This window comes from Carettochelys insculpta, chromosome 8, assembly GCF_033958435.1.
Source record: "Carettochelys insculpta isolate YL-2023 chromosome 8, ASM3395843v1, whole genome shotgun sequence".
NCBI lineage: Eukaryota > Metazoa > Chordata > Testudines > Carettochelyidae > Carettochelys > Carettochelys insculpta.
In genome coordinates, this window is record NC_134144.1 from 59504378 (window position 1) to 59530626 (window position 26249).

The 26249-nt window shown below is 40.0% G+C and overlaps 1 protein-coding gene across 2 annotated transcripts in view; it reads left to right on the forward strand.

Moving 5' to 3' along the window:
* NCKAP5 (NCK associated protein 5) overlaps positions 1–26249 on the forward strand; it is a 408546-nt gene that overhangs the window by 233115 nt on the left and 149182 nt on the right. For both annotated transcript variants that reach the window (XM_075001775.1, XM_075001776.1), the window contains one exon: positions 24630–24698. In XM_075001775.1, the coding sequence (XP_074857876.1) occupies positions 24630–24698 (69 nt within the window). The remainder of the gene's footprint in view (positions 1–24629; positions 24699–26249) is intronic.

The following is a 26249-nucleotide window of genomic DNA, read 5'->3' on the forward strand; positions in this document are numbered from 1 at the left end:
TGATTTGAATAGCTTGACTTAAATACCTACTGGACTTAGATTTTCAGAAAGCCTATGATGATGTCCTTCAACGAAGCTCTTAAAAAAAGTAAGCCGCCATGGAATAGGAAGGAAGGACTTCTCATGGATTGGTAACTGAATAAAAGGATGGGAATGCACAGTCAGTTTTCAGAATTGAGAGAAGTAGAGGAGTCCTCAAGAGGTCTGTTCTGAGATCAGTCCCATTCAGCATATTCATAAATGATCTGGTGAAAGGAGTAAACAGCAAGGTGGCAACATTTTCATATGATATACAACTTCTCAAGTTAATTAAGTCTCATGCAGACTGAAAGCTACAGAAAATTGGGATCTCAGAGAATTGGGTGACTAGGCAACAAAATGGGAAATGAGATTCAGTGTTGATAAATGTGAATACTTGCCCTTTGGAAAACATCCTCTCATCTATACATGTAAAATTACAGGTTATAATTGGCAGATACCACTCAAGAGAGAGATCTTAGGGTAATTGTGGATAGTTTTCTGAGAGCATTCACTCAATGTGCAGCTGCAGTCAAAAAAGCAAACAATGTTGGGAGCCTTTAAGAAAAGGATAGAAAATAAGACAGAAGATGTCATATTGCCTTTCTATAAATCCATGGTATGCCCACATCTTGAATAGTGCATGCAGATGTGGTCGTCCCATCTCAGAAGCAAACATTACAATTGAAAAAGTTACAGAAAAGGGGGAAAAATATGATTAGCAGTATGGAACAGCTTCCATATGAGATTAGTTGAATAGGACTGTGCTGTTTTAAGTTTTGAAGAGAGACAACTAAGAGGGGATATTCTAGATGGCCTACAAACTCATGACTGGTGTGGGGAAATTGAATAAGTGTTATTTACTTCTTTTCATAACACAAACTAGGGATCACCAAAAGAAATTGACAGTAAGCAGCGGAAAAAAACCCAGAAGGAACTATTTTTTCACACGACACTTAATCAACCGTTGAAACTCCTAGCCAGAGGATGTTGTCAAATCCGAGTCTATAACAGTGTTTAAAAAAGAGCTAGCTAAGCTCATGGAGGGTATGTCCATCAATTGGCCATTAGCTGGTATGGGTAAGAATGGTGTCCCTAGCCTCTGTTTGCCAGAAGCTGGGAACAGGCAGCAGTAGATGGATCACTTGATGATGACCTGTTCTGTTCATTCCTACTGGGGCATCAGGCATGGACCACTGTCGACAGACAGATAGTGGCTTTGATGGACCTTTCGTCTGACCCAGTATAGCCATTTTATAGTCTTATGTCCACTGACTGTAATGTGTGATCAGACTCACTGACAGGTGGAGCAAAGGGCGAAATTGCTCCTAGACCTGGCATTTCAAAGGGGCTAGGAGCTCCAGCCATTGCTGCTGCTACTTCGGCAGCAGTGGTAGCTGGAACTCCAGGCCCATTTGAAATATGGCAGAGCCCTGTCCTACCGTTCTGCATGCAGCTCTGAGAAAACATGGGGGCAGGAGTGTCCAGGGCCCCAAACTGCTGTATGTGATTTGTAGTGTGGTGAGTACAAGAAGAGAAAGGAGTCTGTGTTCAGAAAGCACGTACTTTGCTGTTACACAAGGGTCTTGAGAGTTCAATCTGAGGTGATGTTTCTACCAGACAGACAGGCACTGTGTTGTAGCCTCCGTATGTAACCATGTCTTTCCTGCAACTTAGTCTCCTTTCTTCATCACTTATTGCTTAGGAAACTATCTCTTCCTCTAACTTCCCATTTATTTATCAAAACTATTTTTCTTTTCATTTTAGTACTTCTTTCTGTGCCTGTCACTCTTCACCCATCTCTTTTGCCCTCCACAGAGAAAACAGGGTATGCATAAAATAATGAAAATGTCTTTTGTTAAACAACTGATTTGCCCTGCTGATGACCTCTTGTGAGCAAGGCTATTTCCCAGTTGGAGGCCTATCTGAGTGAGCAGTAGTATGATCGATACCAGATATATGTTGTGTTGCATAGTATTTCACACATTGACTTATTTGTGTTCTCTTGTACACATTTCCCCCCTAGGCCAATCAATTAATCATTGATACTGCTCTTGAGCAGCAATTGGACTTAAGATAACAGCAACATTTCCTTGTGGTCAATAGTAACATTTGTGTATTTTGCTTCCCTTGGATCAGCTTGGACGTGGAATATGTGGGTGTAATTCCACCCACGTATTTCCCACTAGTATGAATTTTGCTTACTTTTTGTGGTAGTTTTATAAATCAGATAACAGACTGTATTCTTCTCTCCTTTTTCTCACGTATGTCATGTAAAGTCAGTGGAAATAGCTCCAAAGTATCTCACGGAGTTTAGCTGAATATGTGATTAGAGCTAGGCACATAATTCAGAACACTTCATTTTCTTTATTCTGTTTTTTGAATTAGTCACAGGCAGTTTTGAGAAACCTGTGAACATTCTCATTCTTTGAAATTAGTCATAAAATTTTTTAGCAGTTATATTTTGCTTAAGCTTTGTTGCTAGTTTTTACAATGTGGAATCCCACAATGGTGGTGGTTACAAGGTTTCAAGTAGTATTGGTTTTGTTCTATACTTGTGTCCTTGACCTATGTAATTAACAATCTCAGCATGAACTGGGGATGTTTCTGTCATACATGCAATTCAAAAAATATATTGTGTCCTTCAAGATGGGGCATACTAAATAAAGAAAGACACTTATTGTGGTACTATACTAATTTAAAACAAGACTATAAAATAAAAAAAAATACTAGTCATACACACCTTGTGCATTTTTTGTGATATTGAGGCACATTTTATATTAAAGGTAAAGTCACAATGTTTACTTTGTAAAAGCTTTTTAAAATTCTCTTTTTAAATTATTTCTACCAGGAGACCTCTGCATTAGCTGTCTGATGTACAGGAGAATGCCATTCTGTGTTTTAAAAGGAGTTTTAAAAGGGGTTTTCTTGCCCATTTGTCCTATCTTTCAGATTGAGTTTATGGGAAATTTCCATGAGTTAGGTGATGACTACGTAGAAGCAAGCCGGTGTAAGTAAAAACTTTGACTACTGGTTGTAATTGTCTCAGGCATCCACCAGGAATAACCATGGTGTGGTGCCATGTTAGACCACTTCTAAGGCCATCCCAGCCCAGCAAGAGCATGCGTTCCTTTAGAAGGTAGCACAACTTGGGAAGAGGCAACTTTGTTTTGTAAAAGATACTAAATGCCATATGCTGTTCTTCTGTTATGGCTCTGAAAAGTAAAATTGTACCAAAACCCCCTTCATTTTTAATTTCATCTATTGTGTATCATGATGTAAAGAGAGTGACTTATAGGATGTTATTTTTTGTGTATTGTGCCCATAAGAAGAAATATAGATGAAATTCAAAGCTTTCAGGGAAAGAAGGTTTTGTTACTGTTTTATTTCATTTGGCAGCAAGTAAACAATACTTTTGTGGTTCAGTTATGAGAAGTTGGCTGTTGGCAATGAAAAAATTGCATCAAATTATGAGGCATTTTGTCATATCTGTTCCACAATGGACCAAATATCTGCCATGCTTGTTTGTGAGGTTTGGTGCTTTTTTTAACTCCTCACCTGCAGGGGAGAGGGAAGCAAATGAAATCCTTGAGAACGTCATTTTGAAGTCCCTACGGATAGTTGACTTATGAATGCACTTCTGGGGAAGTGAATAAATGAAATTGCATCTAATGCTGTCTTTCAGGAACAAACTACTGCTTCTGTATGGTTAAATACAGAGAAACTAATGCTATTAGTTTCTTTTAGGAATTGTGAAACCGTTGCCATTAATAGCTTAAGTTATGAGGAAAATCAATATTTTTAAAATGTGGATTTAAAAAAGTATATTCTTTGTAAAGAAAAAAGGTAAACAGATTTTAGCTTTCATGAAAAAAATATCTTGAGACAACTAAAGTATGGTATTATTGCACCATACAATATTTTAAATGTTTCTATTGTACAACATAGGAAAGTAAAAGAGATTATTCCCTTATACCATATACACATACAACAGGACGATAAACTAAAAAAGAAACTTGCAATTTTTTAAAAAAGGGTGTGGCGGGGGGATGTGCCTTTTGTAGGAAAGAAAAGTGATGGGTATAGCTGGTCCTATTGTTTGTGGTGGCCACTGACAAAGCATTTCAGTATTATTTTCAGTATTTTACCAAACTCTATGAGGCCATCAGTCTATGGATGTCCCACAAAAGATTTTAGGAACATAAATTTCAGAAGGGAGCATAATTCACTCCTCAGCTGGAAGGCAAAGTTAGTTCCTGGTTTTGTTAATATTTCTTGGGTGAAACCAAATGAATGAGATCTTCAATGGCTTTGAAGCTACTGAGATAACTTTCATGGTGCACAGAGGAGCAGCCTCTGGACACCTGGTTGCATAGGTCATAATCCCTAATATGTACTGATACCCTGACGCAGTTTTCTTTGGGGGGGGCCCTTATTTCTTTCCTAGGTGAGAATACACCCAGTCATCCAGACCGTGGTCTGAGAGTCCTGCTCCCATTATTTGAGGTGTCTGGTGTTCAAATGGATGAAATTTTAATCTGACCATTGTGCCTCCGTGGCATTGTTCCCTGTAAGCTGAGCACAGGTACTGCTGCTAAGGAGAGATTCAGATGCCACCTAACTGATTAGCAGAGCTCCCGCAGCTAGGTTTTTTGTTTCTACTGGTGGTTCACTTTTGCACCTGCCTCAGGGTACATAAAAAAATTATTCCACATGTGCATGGAAAAAATCCACTCATGGCTGGGAAAGATTAGAGCGAACCTTGGTCCCTGAGGCTGTCACTAAACTGAAGAATGGTTTGACCATCTGGGAGGACTCCTTCTATGTCAAGACCCTCAGGATGTCTTTTGCTGATTCTGGCTCCCCCACTTCCCCAGCTTTCTTGTCACTCTGCCTCCTGCCTGATGGAGTCTTTGGGTGATACTTCCTCTAAAGTCCTTCCTTAGCCTTACTGCTTACGGTGAACATCCTTGGGCTGTGTCACATCACCCATTCCTTGCCTTTCGTGGGTAGTACCTTTGTGAATTGTTCAGTCAGGATGGCCTTGGTCACTGGACCCCTGATCACTCCTCTGGAAAAGCCATTGCCAGCAGTGTTTCCTCAACTGTTACACCGCTATCTGGAACCTCTCTTCCTGGGCTATTTCTCCATTCTAAATCATTGTCAATGGGCATCCTCGTAAATAACCAAGTAATCTAAAATGGTCACCTTTATTTATTTGTAGTCTTTGGCCCTCTCCAAGACCAGATTACAATAGGCTGCCTGGGCTGGACCCGTCCAATTAGGGGACAGGATCAAAGCCCATTGTTCTAAAGGACTCTGGGCTCTTAGCACCATCCTCTCAAATGTAAGAAGGCAGGCTTCAGAGTCATCATCCAGCCACATTTTGGACATTTTCACTGGAACTGGCAAAGGAACTGGACATAAGATCTGCTGGAATGCTGTGGGTACATGGGGTCAGCACTACCTACTGCATCATCTCCTTTTGAAACTTCTTGTGCTGAGCCATTATTTTCCTTAGAAGCTATTGTTGTCATGTGGTCTGAACTTGTTGCTGCTGGTCTAGTGCTGCAGCAACTGTTGTTGTCACTGCTGTTGCTAAGCAGCATGCTGTTGCTGCATTACTGTTGTGCACTTATACGGCTCCTCCAGTTCCATCTTGCATGGAGCATTTGGACATTATTCCATCAAAGCTTTCTTTTAAACCCTGCCATCAGGTATCACTATGCCCGTATTCTCCGCCATTTGTGGGGGCTGGTCATTCAGGCCTCATACTGTCTTTCTTTCCCTCCCACTGCCCTCAACATATGGCCAAAAGGTTCTTGGAGCAAATAAACAAGTTGGGAAACCTAAAAGAAGCAAGGGTTACCAGGCATGCAGGTGGTCTTTGTGAGTCAGCCCTTTGAGCTTAATCTACCTGGGGTCCACTCCTAGCCCCTGCTCAAGAGGGGTGCTGATCTTTCTAAGGCTGAATTGTCCAATGTCAGGAGCCATGAGGCTTGTGCTGTCTCTTTGTCAGTGGACCTGTCTCAGCACTCAGAGATGGGGCAGCCTTTCCCTGTTCATCACACCTTCTTGTGGCAATTTCCTCTGTTAAATTCCCCACCCTACAGGCAGAACAAGCCTAGAAGTGTATCTTGTGGAGCTGAACAGAGCCAGAGGAGCTTGTTAGTCATTTCTTTACCAATGCAAGAGCATGCCCCTTCATGGGGTTTTATTTTGTTTTTCACTTTAGCTGTTTTTCTGTTCAGCTGAGCATGTGAAATTAGGAACCAGTTCTGCATTGAGTGCCATCACTTGATGATCCAGTAAAATAAATGGAGCTCCACCTGGCCACAGAGTGCAATTTGTGTGGAACCAATTTTAGGATCAGGCCCATAGCAACAGCTGATTATTATTCTGAAGAGATGTCATTGTATAAAAGACCACATTTGTGGATTACTTTAAAAGTCATTGTTATGACAGTTATTGGTATAATGTTTTCATTGTTAAAGGAAAAACAAATATGTTGTCCATTAATTTTAATAATGATTTAGATTCTTAAGTTATACTGAAATGTTCTTCTCAGGAATACAATTTTAACCTTGCAGACTTTGAGAGACTGAGTTAAAACTCGCAAAGAGGGCAATTTACATTTTATTATTTAGGAGCACTAAAACTTCATATTACAGGCCAGTCCTCTACTACAGACAGCCACCCAACCTCAAGAAAATACTCCCTAGCAGCCACACACCATATCACAGAAACACTAATCCAGGAACCTATCCCTGCATCAAATCCCATTGCCAACTCTGTCCACATATCCATAAAAGTGACACCATCACAGGACCTAACCACATCAGTCACCAAGGCTCATACACCTGCACATCCACCAGTGTGATACATGACACCATGTGTCAGAAATGTGCCTCTGTGATGTACAAAGGATAAGCAGGACAGTGTCTGCACCAAAGGATGAATGGACATAAATCCGATATCAAGAATAGGAGCAAGCACAAACCTGTAGGGGAACATTTTAACCTCTCTGGACATTCAATAAAGGATTTGGAAGTAGCCATTCTTCTACAAAAGAATTTTACTACAAGATTACAGAGGAAACATTGCAAATAGGACTTATTTAATCTAGCATTAACAGAGATATCAACTGTCTTATGCATTACAAGGGCACTTCCCCACTTTTGATATTTGCAGGACTGGGACACATCCTCCTTAATTTGCTTCAGCAACTGGTCCTACTAGTGACAGGTAACCCTTCCACCACTCCCACTCTTCCCACCTTCCTCCGTGCCAAATAAACCCTGGATTCTTTTTTTCTTGTACTCAACTCATCTGAAGAAGTGGGTCTTACCCATGAAAGTTCATGACCTAATACATTTGTTAGTCTCCAAGGTACTGCTGGACTGCTTCATATTACTGTTATGCGATGGTTTATTTCTGTTTGCTATGCTTTGTGCAATGAAAAATAAAATTGTATCTCTCATAAATTGTCAAGATTCTTAATTGTGTGTTTACCCTGAAAATCTGAAACAGACTGGTGCAAAATATTAAATACTGATCCCATCAGAGTAAAGTAAGCAACAAATTAATTTTCATAAATAAATCTGAAATGCTGTCCATTCAAACTCACCCCCAGTTTTAAGTAGAAGTTGAATCTGCTAGCAGGGGGTGTGTAGCTAAGGAGATTATAGAATGCAGCAAAATGAATAGAATGTGTCATGGATGACAGCACTGTGTATGTTACCTCAGAAGTTGGTGGGAAAGGATGTTATAACATGATTCAAACTTGAGGTCCCTCCCACCTTGCAAAATACCTGTGCCCATGCTTAACTTTAAGTAGTTTCTCTCACGTTTTGAATTTCTTAAAAATCCTACAATATGCTACTTTCAAAAAACAAATTTTGTGATTGGCACAAATTTTGCAAAAGTTCTTAAGTGTCAGATTACAAACCACAGAAGTCATAGGAGCACTTCCAATTTACCTCAAGGGAATTTGCATCAAATTCTCAGTCATAAAGAGATGGCTAGAATTCATTAGAAACTGGAATCTTCATTCCAAGGAAATTCTGACATTTCTTGACTGGGATGAAAAATCAAAATTTTGAAATTTATCATGGACTGAAAGTTCCAAAATACTTTATTTCTGAACCATTAAAATGACCATAAGAAAACACTTTGTTTAGCTGTCAACATGTTTTATTCTGATAATGTTGAAAAAGTAAAACAGGGCTGGACAGCCACAAATAGAGGGTGGCCTGCATGAGTGGCTCTCCTTCACCTCAGTGGGCTGCAGCAGGGATGGGGAACAGATCAGGAGGGCGGGGAAGAGAAGAGGGGACGGAGCATTATTGAATCAGCCAATTTGCAGCTCGTCTGAAAGTGTTGGGAGGGAGAGAGAGGTGATGTAGCAAGTGCGAGGTTCCAATGCCCTGAGGTGTAAGAGATGCATGGGGAAGTGGGCCACTGGGGGTCTTCAGGCTGCAGGTGGCCCACCTCTGTATTAAAATATATTCAGTAATATGCAATATATACCATAAGAGATGAAGCTGTGTTCCCATTAATGCTTTGATTTTGACAAAACTGCATTTTCTGACAAGAAAGCCTTGATAGAACGTTTTTCAACCAGTATCAGTGGTATCACTGTACAAAGCTGCCAAACATCATAGTGAGCACTTTGTTGAATTCCAGTAAAATTGGTTTTAGGATTTTTCTCTGAAGATTTCATTGTCTGAAGCAGAGAACAAGAATTAAAGAAAATGCAACTAGCCAAACATATAAATAAGCCTGTAGACCAAAATGACAAAAAATTCCATTTCAGCGGTGAAAGAAGTAAATCTCCTGTGTGCTTATATGTGACAGTGTATATGTATATTTAATATAATATATGTGTGTGTGTGTAGAGAGAGACAAAATGTTCTTAAAGATGTGTCAGGTTGGCATTACAATTGCATTGCTTATTTATGGCCTTTCATTAGTACATAACAATTATAATTTCAGTACTGCTGAACTGATTAATTTTATTTCTTTGAGGAATGTGCAAGTATTTGGTAATATGAGGTAGGAGAAGCAAAATAAATAAGAACATAAAAACATCCACACTGGGTCAGACTAAATATCCATCTAGCCCAGTAACCTGTCTTTCATCTGTGGCCCCAGAGGGAATGAACAGAGCAAGTAATCATGATGTGATCCATCCCTGGCCATGCATTTCCAGCCCTGACAAACACAGGCTAGGGACAACATCCGTGCCCATCCTGGCTAATAGCCATTGATGGCAAAACACCAAGATGAGGTGTTCTATTGGATACAAATGGTGAGCATGTCATTATGGTATCAGCTCATTTAAAGGATTGGACAAGGAGATGAGCGAGGTCCTTCACAATTTGCAAAGGGGATTGCCATGCCCAACAGTTTGAATATAAGAAAACAAAGACACCCCAGTAATTTCACTGCCTTTTGGGGGTGAAATACACAAATGTTTCCTTGCACGAACATTCATACTTCTGCCCTGAATTTGTGTTTTGTCATCACTGCCTGTAGCATCACATCCTGAAAAGAAGTATATGTGGTAATAACATGTGATGCTGGTGCTGTGAACAGTGGGAGAGCATTCTCTTGGATTTGGCTGCATCATTTTCCTTGCTAGCAGTGGGCCCCTCATTTTAGGCTTTAGGCTCACAGCTTTGAGATTTTAGTAGGTCTGTGACCCCCAGAGACAACACATGGGAGTTACAGTGCTGTCAGTTTGTCCTTTTTTATGTCCAATTTATTGTCATTGATCTCCTCTTTGCTGCAAAATATACTGCTTGATCATGTCAAAACAATTCTGGAATAATAACATCCTTTACATTTGACATAATGGCTACGTCTACACTAGCCATAAACTTTGAAATGGCCATGCAAATGGCCATTTCGAAGTTTACTAATGAAGTGCTGAAATACATATTCAGCACCTGATTAGCATGTGGGCGACTGTGGCAGTTCAAAATTGACGCAGCTTGCCGCCGCACGGCTCGTCCAGACGGGGCTCCTTTTCGAAAGGACCCTGCCTACTTCAAAGTCCCCTTATTCCTATGAGCAGATGGGAATAAGGGGACTTCGAAGTAGGCGGGGTCCTTTTGAAAAGGAGCCCCGTCTGGACGAGCTGCGCGGCGGCAAGCCGTGTCAATTTCGAAGTGCCATGGCTGCCCGCATGCTAATGAGGCGCTGAATATGTATTTCAGCACTTCATCAGTAAACTTCAAAATGGCCATTTGCTTGGCCATTTCGAAGTTTTTGGCTAGTGTAGACATAGCCGTAGAGATGTATAATTGTATCTTAATTATGCTTGTATGTGTGATTATATAGAAAGTGCATTGTACACATTATCCTGTGTATATAAAAACATTGAATGCCAGAGTTTCTGAAATTTTCTGTTCACCAAAATTTGTTAAAAATTGCTAATACTCATATGTCCATTTATAACCTAGGTATTTATTTGCTGGAAGATAAATCTTGGGCTATAGTGCATTCGGTTTTACTAGATCCTGTTCCTAATCTTCTTCTAAAATGTGAGTTCCAGACATTTCTATGGTGTCAGGAGGGAAAATGTTGAAGGTTTCAAAGCTCGTTGTTCTTAACTACCATATAGTCAACAGAAATAAGAACAACACTGTCAGTCTTCAGCCAGTTAAAACTATCAGGTCATAGCTTCTCTTAAAAAATCATAAGAAGGCTCAGCAAAGATATTTTACAAATCCCCAAAATAAATGGATTTATATTTTACATTAAGAAACAGCCTGATTTCTAGTACTTTGTGAATCTCAGATAGTTTGGGTTTGTTTGGCTTAGCCTTGTGAAGGTCAGTTGTTTATCCAACATAAATAGATTTCAAGGTTAAAGTCAAATTATCTCACTTATTCACTTGTTTGCAAAAAGAAATTAATAGTTACAAGACAAGGCAGAACTCAGACTTCAATCCAAAAATAAAAAAAGTATCTCATTTTTTCTGAGGCATTTTGGGAAGCCCAATTGCAGATTATATTCTGCCTGATATTTTTGATAACCAGTGAGTGAGTGGGATAACTTCATTGTTTAAGTCAAACAACATTTGTTATTCTTGGTAGCAATCTGAGATAAAGGCTTAGAACTACATGGACCATGAAAATTTTGGTATCTCTGTTGGCCCCTATGGGTAGTTCATCATAGATCAATGGAGGCATATAGACAGGGCAATAAGTAAAGTAACACCTTCCCCTGCTCTTTTGCTTGCTTGCAGATAAACAGGGAACTTCTTTCTCTAGTCTTTTTCTAGTACTAAATCCATACAATGTTTTAAAACTAAAGCTTAGGTTCATATACAAATAATGGGCATATATGCAATATAGCTTGTTTATTAGTTTGCATATCTGTGAGCCGATGCCCAGATGCCAGCTAAAGGTCTGGTGGGACAAAGGGGGTGATGCCACACCAGCAGCTACGCTAAGCAGCCAGGGCAGGCTGGGTTCTTTGGTTTGTGTTTAGTTCGGGTACAGCAGCAAGAGGAAAATTACACTTAGAGAGGCTTTAACAGTTACTTTTTATTTATACAAAGATGGAAACAATTTAACTAAGACAAATGATTAAAGTACAAGTCAGTACTAGTGGTTTTTAAAGGGGAAACAACACAATTTAACTTAAGAAAAGTTTTAGACAAACTAGCTAGCTTACACTAATACAATTAATGTGTACACAAGAAAGGCATGTTGCAGGTGTGATTTTCACCCCTGCCTCTTAGACCTGGTGGAACCAGAGTCTTTCCCTCAATTCCTATAGGAAAGAAGTGTAATACAGGTGTAATTCTTACCCGTCTCCTAGATCCAGTGTGACCCAGAATCTTTCTCTCAGTCCCTCGGGAAGAAGTAGATATGAACCAGGCATCCCCAGTCTCGGGAGTTAATTCCAGACCTGACCAGCAGGTGTAGGTGATTGAAACTCGAAGTGGGGGTGGTTTGCCAAGCCCCTTTATATTCCTTTTGTCACGTACGCTTCTTCCTGGTCTTAAGTGGCCAATTGGGAGGAATATTTTTGAACCCCAGGTTTCCCAGGGAAGATGCAAGGCTCAATTTGCACCTGTGAATTGTGGACAATTGGGCACCTTTGGAGGTGATGGGCGGTGGTTCCCCATCCTTCCTGGGGAAGTGATCAATGCGTGTCAATTACCGAGATCAGCCAGAAGGGCGGCCATTAGCTAGCCCATTCACTGTCTGGTTTTTGTGTATAGTAGAGAGGCTGGGCGAGACAGCACACCTGTGTTCCCAGGACATCAAAGGCTACCTGTCTCCCCTGCCTGTTTCTCTCTCTGTCTCTCTCAGTGGGGGGGAGAAGAAGAAAAGGCCAAATGGGGGGTTCATGTCTGGCTACAATATCACATCACACATAGCTTGCTGCATGTATATTGCCCATTCTGCTCTAAGAGATACACATTTCACAGAACTGGAAGGGACCTTGGGAGGTCATCGAGTCCAGTCCTCTGCCCTTTTGGCAGGAGTAAGCACCATGCTTTTTTAATCTGTTTATGCCAGATACTTAAATGGATTCCTTAGGGATTGAACTCACAACCCTGGGTTTAGCAGGCTAATGCTCAAACCACTGAGGGCAACTAGATGTTGTAGTAAGCAGTTAATTTTCTTTTATTCATCCAATTTTATTTCCTGGCTTTTAGCACACATAAAAACAGAGTTGTAACACTATCGTATTGTCATGGTTGACAAGGAAAGAGAGGAGAGTCCTGTTTTGTCTTGTAGAAGTCAATCTATGAAGAGAAAAATCTATGTGAAAATTGTTTGCTGCTTACTCTAACACTGCTTTATTTTGTACCATTATATTTCTGTAAAATTAAAAAACTAACCAAACTAGTTTAAAAACTAGTGCAGATTGTTCACGTGTAAGTTCAGGAAATGAGGATAACAGAGAGATTCTCCAGCACCGCAGCATACTAAAATCTAATATGTCCCTTTATTATAGGCTAAGCCAATATTAATATTTAAAGTTAAGGCTATGCCCAACTCATCTCATTATAAAATCCTATTTTCAGCTGTTTATAACTGCCAAATTTTAAGCCAGTATAGCGGAGAAGTGCTAGTACCTCCTTGCTTTGGAGCATGGACTTGAAATTTGGAAGGAGAGATGTGCATTTTTCTGTTGCCATATGGGTCAAAACAAATTTGGCCAAGTTATGAGCCATTGAAAAAACATGAATTGACACAGTATAATTCTGGTTGTATGGAGAGTGGTCCATTCTCTCATGGCTCCTGTACAATACTGGACATCTACAAATTATGACTGATCATATTGTATCCCAGTGTGACATTATCCCAGGGTGACATACCCACAGTAAAATCTTGACTGATGAACAGTACTCTCTAATGTGGGAAGCCTTTTACACTGCTTTGCAGCCAGAGCTACCATTCCTGGTCTGCTCACACACAGCCTCCAGGATGTAATATTATATTACTGTGTTCATAGTTATATTGTATGCATTGCTGTAGCCAGCCACTCTCAAATTACACTACAGAACAACACCAACAAACTCTCAGTCCCAGAATTTCCCCAGAAATGTACATCTTGTACTGACTGGTTCTCTCGTGGGCAGTGCAAGCTCACATAGCTTGTATAATTTTATTACTAGAAAATAATGTGCACAAATCCTGTTCTCTCAAATGGCATTTCCTAAACACTACAATGCAAACATCCTGATTTAGATGAAACAATAGAACAAGTCTAATAACTACAAAGAGAGATTTTAAGTAAACGTAAGTAATGGAAAAAAAGTCAGAATCGGTTATAAGGAAAATAAAAGTAAAACCAAACTATAGTAAATTCCAAGTAAGATCTGTCTTACCACATGTTTCAGCAGTCCTACTGGCTGACCTTCTTTCAGCCCTCCCCCAGACCAATGCTGCTTCCTTTGTGGATGACAGAGGTAAAGAGAAGGGAAGGAATGATTTGGAGCATATGCCCTCTCCCAATAGTTCTCTTCCTTCTTCAAGAAGCATCTCCACCTAAACTGCAGGAGACAAAAAGGCTGTGTGGATAGGAAAATTCAGCTGTTTCTTTTTAAGATGTAGATTTTTCACGTGTCTCTTTTCTTATCAGTGAGTAGTCCATTTGGCCTGTTTATATCTGGCTGAGGAGTCAGCATGCCTTTTGCTTCTGAGGAATTAGTTTGTCCTTCCCCTAGACCTAGAATATATCTTAGTAACACCATACAATGAAATTATATAGCTTTCTATTGATCAGTTACCACAGATATTTTACCATACAACATTGACCAGCAAGTTCTGAGTTTTCAAATGGTACTTCACAGTGCATTTTCATACACAGATTATTCTACTAGTTTCTAAGGGATGTGTACAGGGGTACAGACTGTTACACGCAGAGATGTAAGGGCAAAGCAGAATTTCCACAGGGCCAATGTGGCACCAGGCAAATGAACTGAAAGCCAAGAGACTGTCTCTGCTGTCATCTCAATGTTTCTGTTGCTGGCACCCTGACAATCTAGCAGGGAAGAAGAAAATAGTCGGACTTGAATGCAGAGAAAAATGATATAGCCAGGGGGAGGGCGGAAACCAGTCAATGGCCGTCTCTACACTAGCCCCAAACTTCGAAATGGCCATGCAAATGGCCATTTCGAAGTTTACTAATGAAGTGCTGAAATACATATTCAGCGCCTCGTTAGCATGCAGGTGGCTGCGGCACTTTGAAATTGACGCGGCTCGTCCAGATGGGGCTCCTTTTCGAAAGGACCGTGCCTACTTTGAAGTCCCCTTATTCCTATGAGCAGATGGGAATAAGGGGACTTCAAAGTAGGCGGGGTCCTTTCGAAAAGGAGCCCTGTCTGAACGAGCCGCGCGGCAGCGAGCCGCGTCAATTTTGAAGCGCCGCGGCCGCCCACATGCTAATGAGGCGCTGAGTATGTATTTCAGCGCTTCATTAGTAAACTTCGAAATGGCCATTTGCATGGCCATTTCGAAGTTTGGGGCTAGTGTAGACATAGCCAATGAGTGTGGGGGCATGATATGGGCAGAGGCAGGGTGGAGTAGGGTTCTGATGGAGAGTCAGAGATAGGCAGTGGCGACCAAATAGATGTAGAGCTGAGCCCAGACAGAAGGAAGCATGAGAGGCAGTAAAAGAATGTTACATTTGCACAGTCAAGCACTCAAAAGTAAGGAAATACTAGAATTATTTTATATTATATTATTAATATTATTTGCAACTTCAATTTGATATCCTGTATATACGCATTATAGTGGTTTTTAACTACATGGATGCATACTGTTGTTTCTATCAGACTCCTGCCTCATTCAAAGCACGGGCTTAACAATGCTTATGGAATGAAATAAGGTTGCATAGTAACTGAAGCTGTTGAATGTAGGATCCCTCATTTGTTGCAGAAGTTGCAAGCTGCATGGTGAATGAGAGTGGGGATTGAAGGAAGAGAGAGAAGAGTCCTGTGTCAGTCAGATGACACTCTGGAGAAGCAGTTGTATCAATATCAAAGGAATGGTGGAACCAGTAGAAGTTATACCACTATTAGCAGTTTTATACTGGTGTAAATACACCTACACTAGGGCTTTTGCTAGCAAAATTTTATTTAAAATATCACACCACTGAACAACGTAATTTTTCCAGTAAAACTTTTCTGTAATTATTTCCTTCCAAAGAGTAATTTGCCTCTCTCTGATCGAGACAGACAAAAAAAGATGAAGGCAAACAGTTCACCAGGTCAAAGACATGGAGGTGGCAGTCTTCTTCTAGAACAGTAGCTTTAAAAAGGCCCAAAGGATATAAGGGAGCCAGGGACCATTACCTTCATCTTTACAGGCTACAAACTACTTCTGAGGCGCAAACCATCCCTTTTTGGATAGCTGTAAACAGTGGCATCTATACAGTTCGGAACACAAAATACATGAAATCATAGATTAAAAACAAGAAAAAAAATGCTGAGTGTATTTGACGTACTCTGGACAGCTCTTAATGTACTGTACAGGGTATGACAAATGAGTATCTGTGTAAATCAATAAACCTTTCTATAAAGGGACTCCTGGTTTAGTATGAATAACAAGGAAGTCCACAGAGTAACCAGTATTCTCGCTTTCTGTCAGAATTTTTAAAGTTCACTGTCATAACTCTGTTTCCCTTGACCTTTATCAATGATACCTTCAAAGAATTTTGAGTTGCTAACTTGACATAAGACCTTTAAACCCTCATTTCCTTTCCCCTCAGTGCCAAATACTGATCAACTGTCCTGCCCTCGGTATCCCTTTGTTTCATATCTTGACTGTGCTAATTGGTTCTGGAAAGAAAATCATTCTTTTGGGTAGAAATTTAGTTATTTTCTTCCATTGTATTTATAAAAGTGTTAAAGACTTTCCTCAATTGGTATAATACGTAATGCTTTTCATTTGAATATCTCAAAGCACTTGTGTATTAATTCATTATGTTTCATAACATCCTTACCAGCTGGGAAAATATTGTAATTCCTGCTCTGACCTGTCCTGAAAAATATTTGTAGATTTTCTGGAGATGTAATGTGCCTTTTCACCCTGAAAAGCTGATCAAACTTAGAAATGAATGAGTCTGTAGTAACGACTGTATCTTAGTGATACGCTGCCAGACAACCTCTATTTTAGGCAAAGTAATCTTAAGTTTTCACATTCTAATTGATTTTCCATAAATTCAGTCTTACAATTTAGAATAAAGTTATCTCTAATTAAGGCAGCAAAAAGCTGCTTAGCATTATCCAGTTACTGGTTTAAAACCTTATATTTTCTACCACCAGTTTGGAGAGTCTTTTCTACGATGGAAACCTTTTATTCCAATTTGAAGATATGAAGCCCATAAGCTTCTGTCTTGGCATCAGCAGGATCTTATAGTGCCGTAATAGCACACAAAGCAGTATGCAATGAGTCATCTAATGGCAAGTTTTATGTTGTAACATGGTTTCAGCTGACTGAATAACTGACTGACTATATTCTGAGACATGAGATCCCAGCATATTAATGCTTACCCACCATCTGAGCTGCTGAAACTTTAGTGACAGATTGTACATATCTGTGAAGATGAAGATAATGGTCCCTGGTTCCCTTTAGTGGCAGACTGTACATATCAGACTGTACATATCTAGGACTGTTTTTCTAGCTTAGACTGCTTTGTCTTTTAGATTGCTTGGCTTTGTTTTTTATGTTCCATGTGTATAATGGGATGTAAGAAAACAGAAGACAAAAGACATGCACAGACACATTGAAATAAAAGTGCAACTGTATCTAAAACGAGAACAACTGCAGAAACCAGTCAGTTGATACTTTAAAAAGTAGCATCATCAATAACCTTCCAGTTTTCTTCCTTTTGATTTATGGACTCACCTTCCAGATTATGTCAGGTATGGAACTTCTGTTTCTCTATTATGGCTTGCACTGCCTTTGAGGGTCAGTAAACATGCCTTAGCTTTCATTCTGAGGGGTCATCAGCTTGCTATATACATCTAACTTGGAGCATAGCATCCAACCATCCACCCCGCCCCCCGCACAAAAGAAGTGTAGGAGAGGCAGAATATACATTTTACTTAACACCCACTTTTTTCAAATAATTATAAACAATGATTTTTAACTCCATGCAAATTCCACAAGACTTTCCCAGTCAAAAGGTGTCTGGAATCTAAATTCTTAGAGGTAGGGGAAAGAAAGACCATTAGGATTCACAGCAGAGAACACCCTGAAATAAAACATCTTAGTGATAAGAATAGTGGGATATTTCCACAATTCGCTGCTATTCTGTTCCTCCAAAGAGGAAGAAAAGCATATTGATTTCCCTCTTTTAAAGAAGATTATGTTTTATGACTACTAACTCTATTCCCAAATTTATATGGGGGTGGGGGTAATTGTAGTTTACAATGTGTTCTGTCACAATACAAAATGACATATTGTATAAAGTACAGGTCTTTCAACCTTATAGAGATTGGCACCAGGGTCTTAAATGAAGTCTGTGAAGTGATCCCTGACCTTGTTCAGCCCTCATTACAAAAATGCCAAATAAATGGGCATGATTTTCTCAACAATCAAGAAACACACAAGCCAAGGTAGCACAGACAGGTTTATAGACTTCCTGTACTCATTCAAAGCCACTGGTGTGGAAAAAGTTTGCTTTACACAGATATTTCCACTGCTGCAGGCACCAAGGAAGAAATGTACTATTTATTATTAATGCTGTCATGCTTAGATTTTCTAATTTTGGCAGTGTATTCATCAAGGAATAGCTTCCAGAAGTCAGATATTAGGCAACAAAATGCAAGCAAATTTAGCTTCAGTGTGCATTGCCTTTTTTGTAAAAATAGAGGCTGGCTCCCTTTCCCCCTCCCCTAGCGAGTCCCATGGGTGGGGCTGCTGAGGTGCTGGTACTCAGTACCAGCACAAAAAAAGCACTGTCAGTGTCCATATTATTACTACATCACAGCAGTCAAAATAAGACACTGAAAGAAATGTAGGGCTCAGTTTCATTATTTTGTAGTTGTATCTTTACTGTATGACTGTATATTAACACATGTTTTCAGAATCTGGATATGGGGACAATCTGTATCATATTTTTCCAAGCTGACTAATTTAGGGGTAGATTGTATAATACTTATTCATACTGGTGAGTTTTGACTCAAAAATATAACTGCAAATTCACATCAACAGATTCAACACTCTGCTCAGTACTCAAATATATCACTTTTACCCTGTCCCAGAAATCAAATGATCACAAAGTCTTCCAAAGTATTTGTGGGGTGGGGGGAACCAACAGTTTAGTAACAAGTCACATACTTTAAATGGTTTGTATTTTCCTTCTTTCTGAGTAGCATCTGCCAACATTTTGAACATTTCCCTGAGGAAGTGATGTGTCCACAGTAATGTTTGAACCAGATGTTCCCTCAGATAATGCTGATTGCTCAGTGCGTCTGTTTTCCAGTATAACATTATTGGTTCAGTGTCAGAACAATTGATGGCGCCCCAAATTTTGCTTCTGTTTTCAGTCATGGAGTCACTCCCAAATCTTGCAGTGGGTCAGTGTGACAGTGCCAAAATATACTCCATAGGACAAATAATCCATGTGTGTGCTAACAGTTGCTGGAAACCATGTACTGTCCCTGATTATTATCAGAGGGGTAGCTGTATTAGTCTGTACCTGCAAATACGATGAGAAGTCCTGTGGCACCTAACAGATTAACAGATTTTTGGAGCATAAGCTTTGGTGGGCAAAGGCCCACTTCATCAGATACATGTCAAAGTGGGTCTTTGCCCACAAAAGCTTATGTTCCAAAAAATGTTAGTCTATAAGGTGCCACAGGACTTCTTGTTGTTTTTGTAGTCCCTGGTAATCACACCCATCCTTTTTGATACATTTGTAGCTGACAAGGTGCATCACTTCATAGTTTAAGTTATTTGACTATTTCTGACTTACATAGATCTTGCTTTAATAAGTCCAAGCAGGACCTGAAATTTCAGTCCATAAATAGAATTTCAGATGTTTGGTACATCATGACACCTGTAATCCATTTTGATATAAGAAGCTTGTCATCTTCTGCTGTAATTACATCTTCTCATCAGTTATGATCACAGAGCTTCAGTAAAAAACTTTCAACCAAGCCATTTGTAGCTCTGTGGCATGGTGCTGAGGTGATGTGTCTAACGCCATTTTTCTTCATGAACAACTGAAGCGCATCTGAATTTAGCTGAAGGCTGTTGTCACTCACAACTTGTTCCTCTAATCCAGTTCTTGCAAGCAAACGTCAAAGATTTTCTGCTATCTGTCCAGCTATGGTGGTTATCATGGGGAAAAAAATTGCAGCTAGTTGTAGTGGGCATTCACTGCTACTAGCTACATCATTCTGAAGAATGGATCCATAAAATCAATATACAGACACCGCCAGTAAACTGAGGCCATTTTCAGGGGCTGTACTGTTGCTGGTTTAGGCATGTCCAGTAACTGCTGGGATCCTAAACATTCCTGAGCAAGTAGTTCTATTTGTTAGTCAATGTCTGCCCACCATACAAAAATTCTGGTAAATGCCCTCATTTTTACTACTTCTACGTGACTTACATGAAGTTTTTCTAAGACTTATGTGCAGTTTGCTAGTATAACAATAAGAATTCCTGAATGTATCATAAATTCATCTTTCAGAGTGTGAAAGGAGGCCAGATTAGGGCTTTCAGTATATTTCCACCCCTTCATAGTAGCTTCATAAACCTGAGCTAGTATGGGATCCCTCTCAGTTTCTTGCTCAAACAAACTACAAGTCACAAGGGCACTTCAGTTTGTAATAGGCTAGCAAATTAGCTTTTATTTTTGTTACAAGTTACCCTTCAATTACCACAAGTAGATGAGGGATCCTGTCTGGGGTTGTGTGAGCATGTGTTCTTTTGAATTTGATCTTACAGATGTAACCTGCAAAGAAGAAGTCCAAGCATTGCATACATGCTGCAGTTGTCAAAGGATCTCCATTCTTTAGACTGATACTAGGTGGTCTATGACAAGGGTGAATTTCCTCCCGTACAAGTATTGGTTGAATTTCTTCAGTCCCAGTATCAGACTTAGAGCTTCAAGGTCTATGAATACTTACATTCTGGCACTGAGAGAGTTCTGGAAGCAAATGCTATGGCTCTGTCACAGCCATCTGGTATGGTACACAATATAACTGCCCCAGTTCCAGGTAAATAGCATCATGTGCTCCCTTGATAGACAAGGGTGGTTTCAAGAGCATTAGTGCACTGTCTGGTATGACCAGCTGTTTTGCTTTCAGAAAAGCTTTCTGATACTCACATGACTATGCCCACTTTTGACCAGTCTGCAACATACAGTTCAGAGAATGCAATACAGTTGCTGGGTGTGGTACAAATCGGCTATAGTAGTTAATAAATTCTAGAAATGATCTAAGCTGTGACACATTCTTTGACAGATGAGCTTCCAGCACTGCTTTAATCTTCTTTTGAGATTTATGTAGCCCTTATGCATCAATAGTGTGCACACAATAAGCTATTGAGTCCTTGAAAAGTTTGCATTTTATGCAACTAACTTGTAACCCATTTTCCTTCAGAGACTTTAATACCCTCCACAGGTTTTCCAGATGTTCCACTAGTAACAATCATGTCATCCAAATACCACTGTGTCCTCAGAATACCTTGCAAAACTTGTTCCATTGCCGTATAGAAGGAGCTGAAGCAAAACTAAACACTAGCCTCTTGTAGTGGTATAGTACCTTTTGGCTATGTGTACATGTGCCACGTCTTCCAGAAACAGCATGGTAATGAGCCATTCAGAAGATGCTAATGAGGCATGGATGCAAATTTCCCATGCTTCATTAGCATATGGGCACATGCAAAGTTCCTCAAAATTATGAGGAAGAAGGGGCTTCCAGAAGGAAGGCTTCCTTCTGGAAGATCCCCACGGACTGCACGTCTGCAAGTGTATTTTGGAGTCTGGGAGAGCTTCTTCCAGACTCCGAACCACGTGTCCATATGCTAATGAGGCATGGGAAATTTGCATCCATGCTTCATTAGCGTCTTCTGGATGTCTTAGTAGCATGCCGTTTCTGGAAGAAGTGGCACATGTAGACGCAGCCTTTGTGTGTATATTGTGAGGTTTGCCTTAGACTCTTCCTGAACTTCCATTTGCAGGTACTTTCTGTACAGTGGTTTTGACAGCCTAAAAATATCCAAAAGCTCTTACAGCTTCTCTTTCCAGACATTCCAATTCCATGTCTTAGAGAAAATACTGTAAGGAATAGATTGAGTTTTGTGAAATTCATGTTGTTCCTTCTTGGCTAGGATTATTTTAGAAATTATTATTTCACATATTTTAGGGTTCCTGTGCCCGCCTTGATTGTTCCCAATACCTGACATAGTATCCCTTCCAACTGCTGTTCATCTATTTTAATGGGCTATGACTGAAGTGACTTTATAGATCTTTAAAGATTTCCAGTCCAGGGGAACATTATATAACCATTCATGGCCCTACAGGGCCGGGCTCCCCTTCTCAACGATACGAATCTAATAAACATTAATTATTATTATACTCTACATTATCTTGCATTACTCCAGTGGTACTATCTTTTCTTCCACATATGATTTAGTGACATTAGTGCCTCCCTCAGTTATTTTTCTAAAGTTTTCTCATATTCTGAACATGTGACTATGAGTCCAGAGCCCAATTCTGTTTCAGTAATTTTTCCCACAGTTCTGGATGTCAACCCAATTGCCAGCTTGTGATTTTTGCTCACACTATATCCACACTGGCTACTTGACTCTCACCATTTGTGTCACCAGTGCCTCTGTCTGCAGAGCATACATTGATATTTCTTTTGCCATATTCTAATTTGGTCTCTTCCTTATTCCTGTTAGTGCAACAAGCTGCTTGGATATGACCTTTTTATTACAACTTCTGCAATGTACATCTTTAAATCAGCAAGCTAAAGGAGAAGGAACCCTCTCCCATACTGATATCTAGTGTCTGTTTCCTTAATAGACTGGCTCTTTGCTTGAGCATCCAACTCACAAACCCTTCCCTCACTTTTGTTATTCTGACTTTTGCTTCTGCTTTGAATTTACTCCTATACTTCTACCTTTTACTGCATCATTTTCCAACATCTTCCTGAGACACTTAGAGACTCTCTTCCATCAAATGTTGAATCCATGGGTGTGCTGAGTAGTGCAGATAGAAGTGTCTGGAACGTAATACTGGCTTTATGAAACTGTTCATTGTGAAATGTAAACAATCTCCATAGCTGCATCTACACTGGCCCCTTCTTTTTGGAAGGGGCATGGTAATTAGGGAATTTGGAAGATGCTAATGAGATGCTGACATGAATATTCAGCACTTCATTAGCATAATGATGGGGCACGATTTAAAAATGCGGCTTTCGGTCTGCATGCCACCCATACAGATGGGGGCCTTTCGAAAAGACTCCCTGGACTTCGAAAGTCCCTTCTTCCTAAAACCAAATAGGAATAAGGGGCTTTCAAAGTCTGGGGAGTCCTTCTGAAAGACCCCCATTTACACTGGCAGTGTGAGTTCTGAAAGCTGCCCTTTTGAATCTCGTGCATCCACCATTATGCTAATGAGGCACTAAATATGCCCCTTCCGAAAGGAAGGGGCTAGTGTAGATGTAGCCCGTACATTGCTCTGTCTTCTCACACTTTATTTTTTTCTTTGTGATTCTTAAATACTGGCTAATTATCTTTCTCTTCCGAAAACATTATTTTTAGGTTAAGCTTGAACTTGAAATAAAGGTGGATGAATCAACTAATTGGAATTTTGCTCAGGTTTCTTGATTGCTTTCTTCAAAAAGATAAGCATTGCTCTTTCCAGGCAAAATGTTCCCTTCAAATGTGTTCAGTTAAATGAAACTATTCTGTCTGGTGTTGCACACATTAACCATACATGTGACCATTATATCTTATCCTCAATTGCTTTTGGAACCTCTATAGTTAAGCTTTTATGGATTGACAGCACAGTAAAAGGCAAGTGAGTAATGTAAACTTTTTAATGGCTACAGTCCTCTGAATTTATTGATAGTGATGTCATGATTGTGTTATATGAAGGCTATGGGGGGAGAAGGAACGACAAATAGATTCCCAAGGCCAGCTTTAATTTGCATATCATTTTTATATTTTGTTTTATTTTTCAGTCTTTTAGGATAATACAGTTGAAACTTGCTCTTGTTTGAAACTAAAGTCTTTATTCCTGTTATATTTTGGTGAATTTCCATGAGACAGGAGCTTCCCAAGGTGAAGGCAAAATTATATAGTAGAATACAGTGATCTAACACAATTTAAATTGTAATACCAGCTTGTGTTACTTTTTCCATGTGCATTATGCAAAAATCTCAGAATACTGGATAACTAAGGATAATTGAAGCTGCTAGTATACAGCAAACGTTTCATTTTTAAACTGACATTTGTTCAATTGAAATTCGTTATTTATCTTTAAGATTTTACTTAGACATTGTAAAATGTAATTCCTCTTTACTCTTGAAATGATAGATTTGGGCATGTATTTTTTAACATGGTAGATTCAGAAAATTACTTTTTATGTTTAGAGGGTGTAATTTACCCATCACCTATGGTGTGGCCACTTTATCTGCAGTTACTCAGTTACAGTGGCTTCTGGAATATGGCTCATCAAGGGCTGCTGTAACAGAAGGCCTGTAGGGCTGCCTTTCACATTGCTTCAGCTGGGAATAGATTCCATTTCTACCTGATACTTTGTCCATACTGGGTGGGTGTCTGTTTCAATCTACCAGGGAAAAAAACTGAAACGCAAGCTCTCATTCCCAGAGGTTTTCTAAGGACTGTCTTTGGATCTGACAAGACTATGTTAGAACGTCAATGCTTGTAGTTCTCTAAATTGTAATGTGTTTTGTGGGTAATGTCATAAAACTCATGACATTTCAGTTTTATTTATAACAGTAACTTAGAGCAAATGTACTTTATGTATTTTAAGAGATTATTTTAGTTCCTGAGGAGGTAGGTACAGTACATTCATTGAATAATTGTCATGTAGCACAAAATACTCAATGATTCATGTGCCTTTTTTTTCCCCTTTGCTATATCTTACTGCAGGCAGAGAATTCAGCATTGGCTTTGGAAAATGAAAATCAAAGAGAACAGTATGAAAGGTGCCTTGATGAGGTAATGTGGATTTAACAAAGCTTTTATGACTGAGTTCCCTGACCATAATAGAAATGAACAACAAATGGGCGATTTCCCCAAGCCTGTCTTCCCCAGCCCAAGAAGCACTGCTGTTCTGCTTCATACCCACCCTTGTGACCATGTCTCTCGCTGTCTGCTAACTCGCTCCTCTAAAACACACAGAGCTTGCCAGACAACCCATTAGTCCCATTTCTACAATCAGGAAGCCCTCACCTCACATGCATTATTCAGCATTTGACCAGGCTTCATCACGCAGCCCAGCACTTTGGGTGATGGCTTCTGTTGTTTTCAGCTATTTCATTGCTGCAACGTAACTTCTCCTTCTGTTTAGGCTGAAAGAAGGGTGCTTAGCATTAGGCCCAGCTTAACTGATGTGCACTCTGAGCTTGCACAGGATACCCATCTTTGTGGGAGCACCAGTGACCACTGGGAGAAAAAGGGGTGGGTAACCAGTCTATCAGATCATTTTATTAATAATCCTCAGGCTGGAAAGGAGGATTCCTCCTCTGACTTCCTGATCTCACCGCAGAGCTGGGAGCTGGTCGTAGAAGGCAGGCTCCTCTGCTGTGAGAGTGCTCTGTGGCTCCTGTAGCAGATGGCCCTAATTTTTTTCAGGAAGAAGGGCGCTTTTGAGAGCCAGGCTTCCTTCCAAAGGAACCCCATCTACATGGCTGTTTTGCATTTCAAAAGCAGCTCTTCTGGAACACCAAGTGGGTGTCATTATGCAAATGATGGACTGAATATGCAAATTAGTACCTTATTTTTGAAAGGGGGGCCAGCATAGATGTAGCTGTAGTGCTATTTCAAAATAGGCTATTTCAGAATTTCTTTTCCGGAATAGTTTATTTCAAAGTAGCTTTGCTGTGTAAACGTATCCTAAGTGACTTGGGCCACTTTTTCCAGTCATGTATCGGAGGGGTGGCCGTGTTAGTCTGGATCTGTAACAGCAACGAAGGGTCCTGTGGCACCTTATAGACTAACAGAAAAGTTTTGAGCATGAACTTTCGTGAGCACAGACTCACTTCTTCAGATGCTGGTCTTGGAAATCTGCAGGGCCAGGTATAAATAAGCCAGAGCAAGGGTGGGGATAACAAGGTTAGCTCAGTCAGCAAGGACTCCAAAGAGAAATTTCTGAGCTACAATTCATCTGCAAATTCAATGCCCTCAGCTCTGGCTTAAACAAAGACTGCGAATGGCTGCGTTGCTTTTTCCAGTCAGGTACATTGTCTTGTTTCTCATAATTTCTGTGCTCACTTTTTTCTCCATTATTATCACTGTTATTTCTAATCTCTCTTTTCTTCCTCTGACCTGTTATCAACTATGTTTCTCATCTCTTTCCCCACCTCCACTCCTTTGAACTTTCTCTTCCTAGTGATATTATAACCTACCCTGTCTCAGCCTGGACTTAATCCTGTGTGAGCAATGATGCAAAAAAATTGTTCTCAGGAGCCATGGCAACCTCGCCACAAACCCAGAGGCAACCACTATGATAGCCACATGGACATCTAACACTGAGTGGACTCACACAGA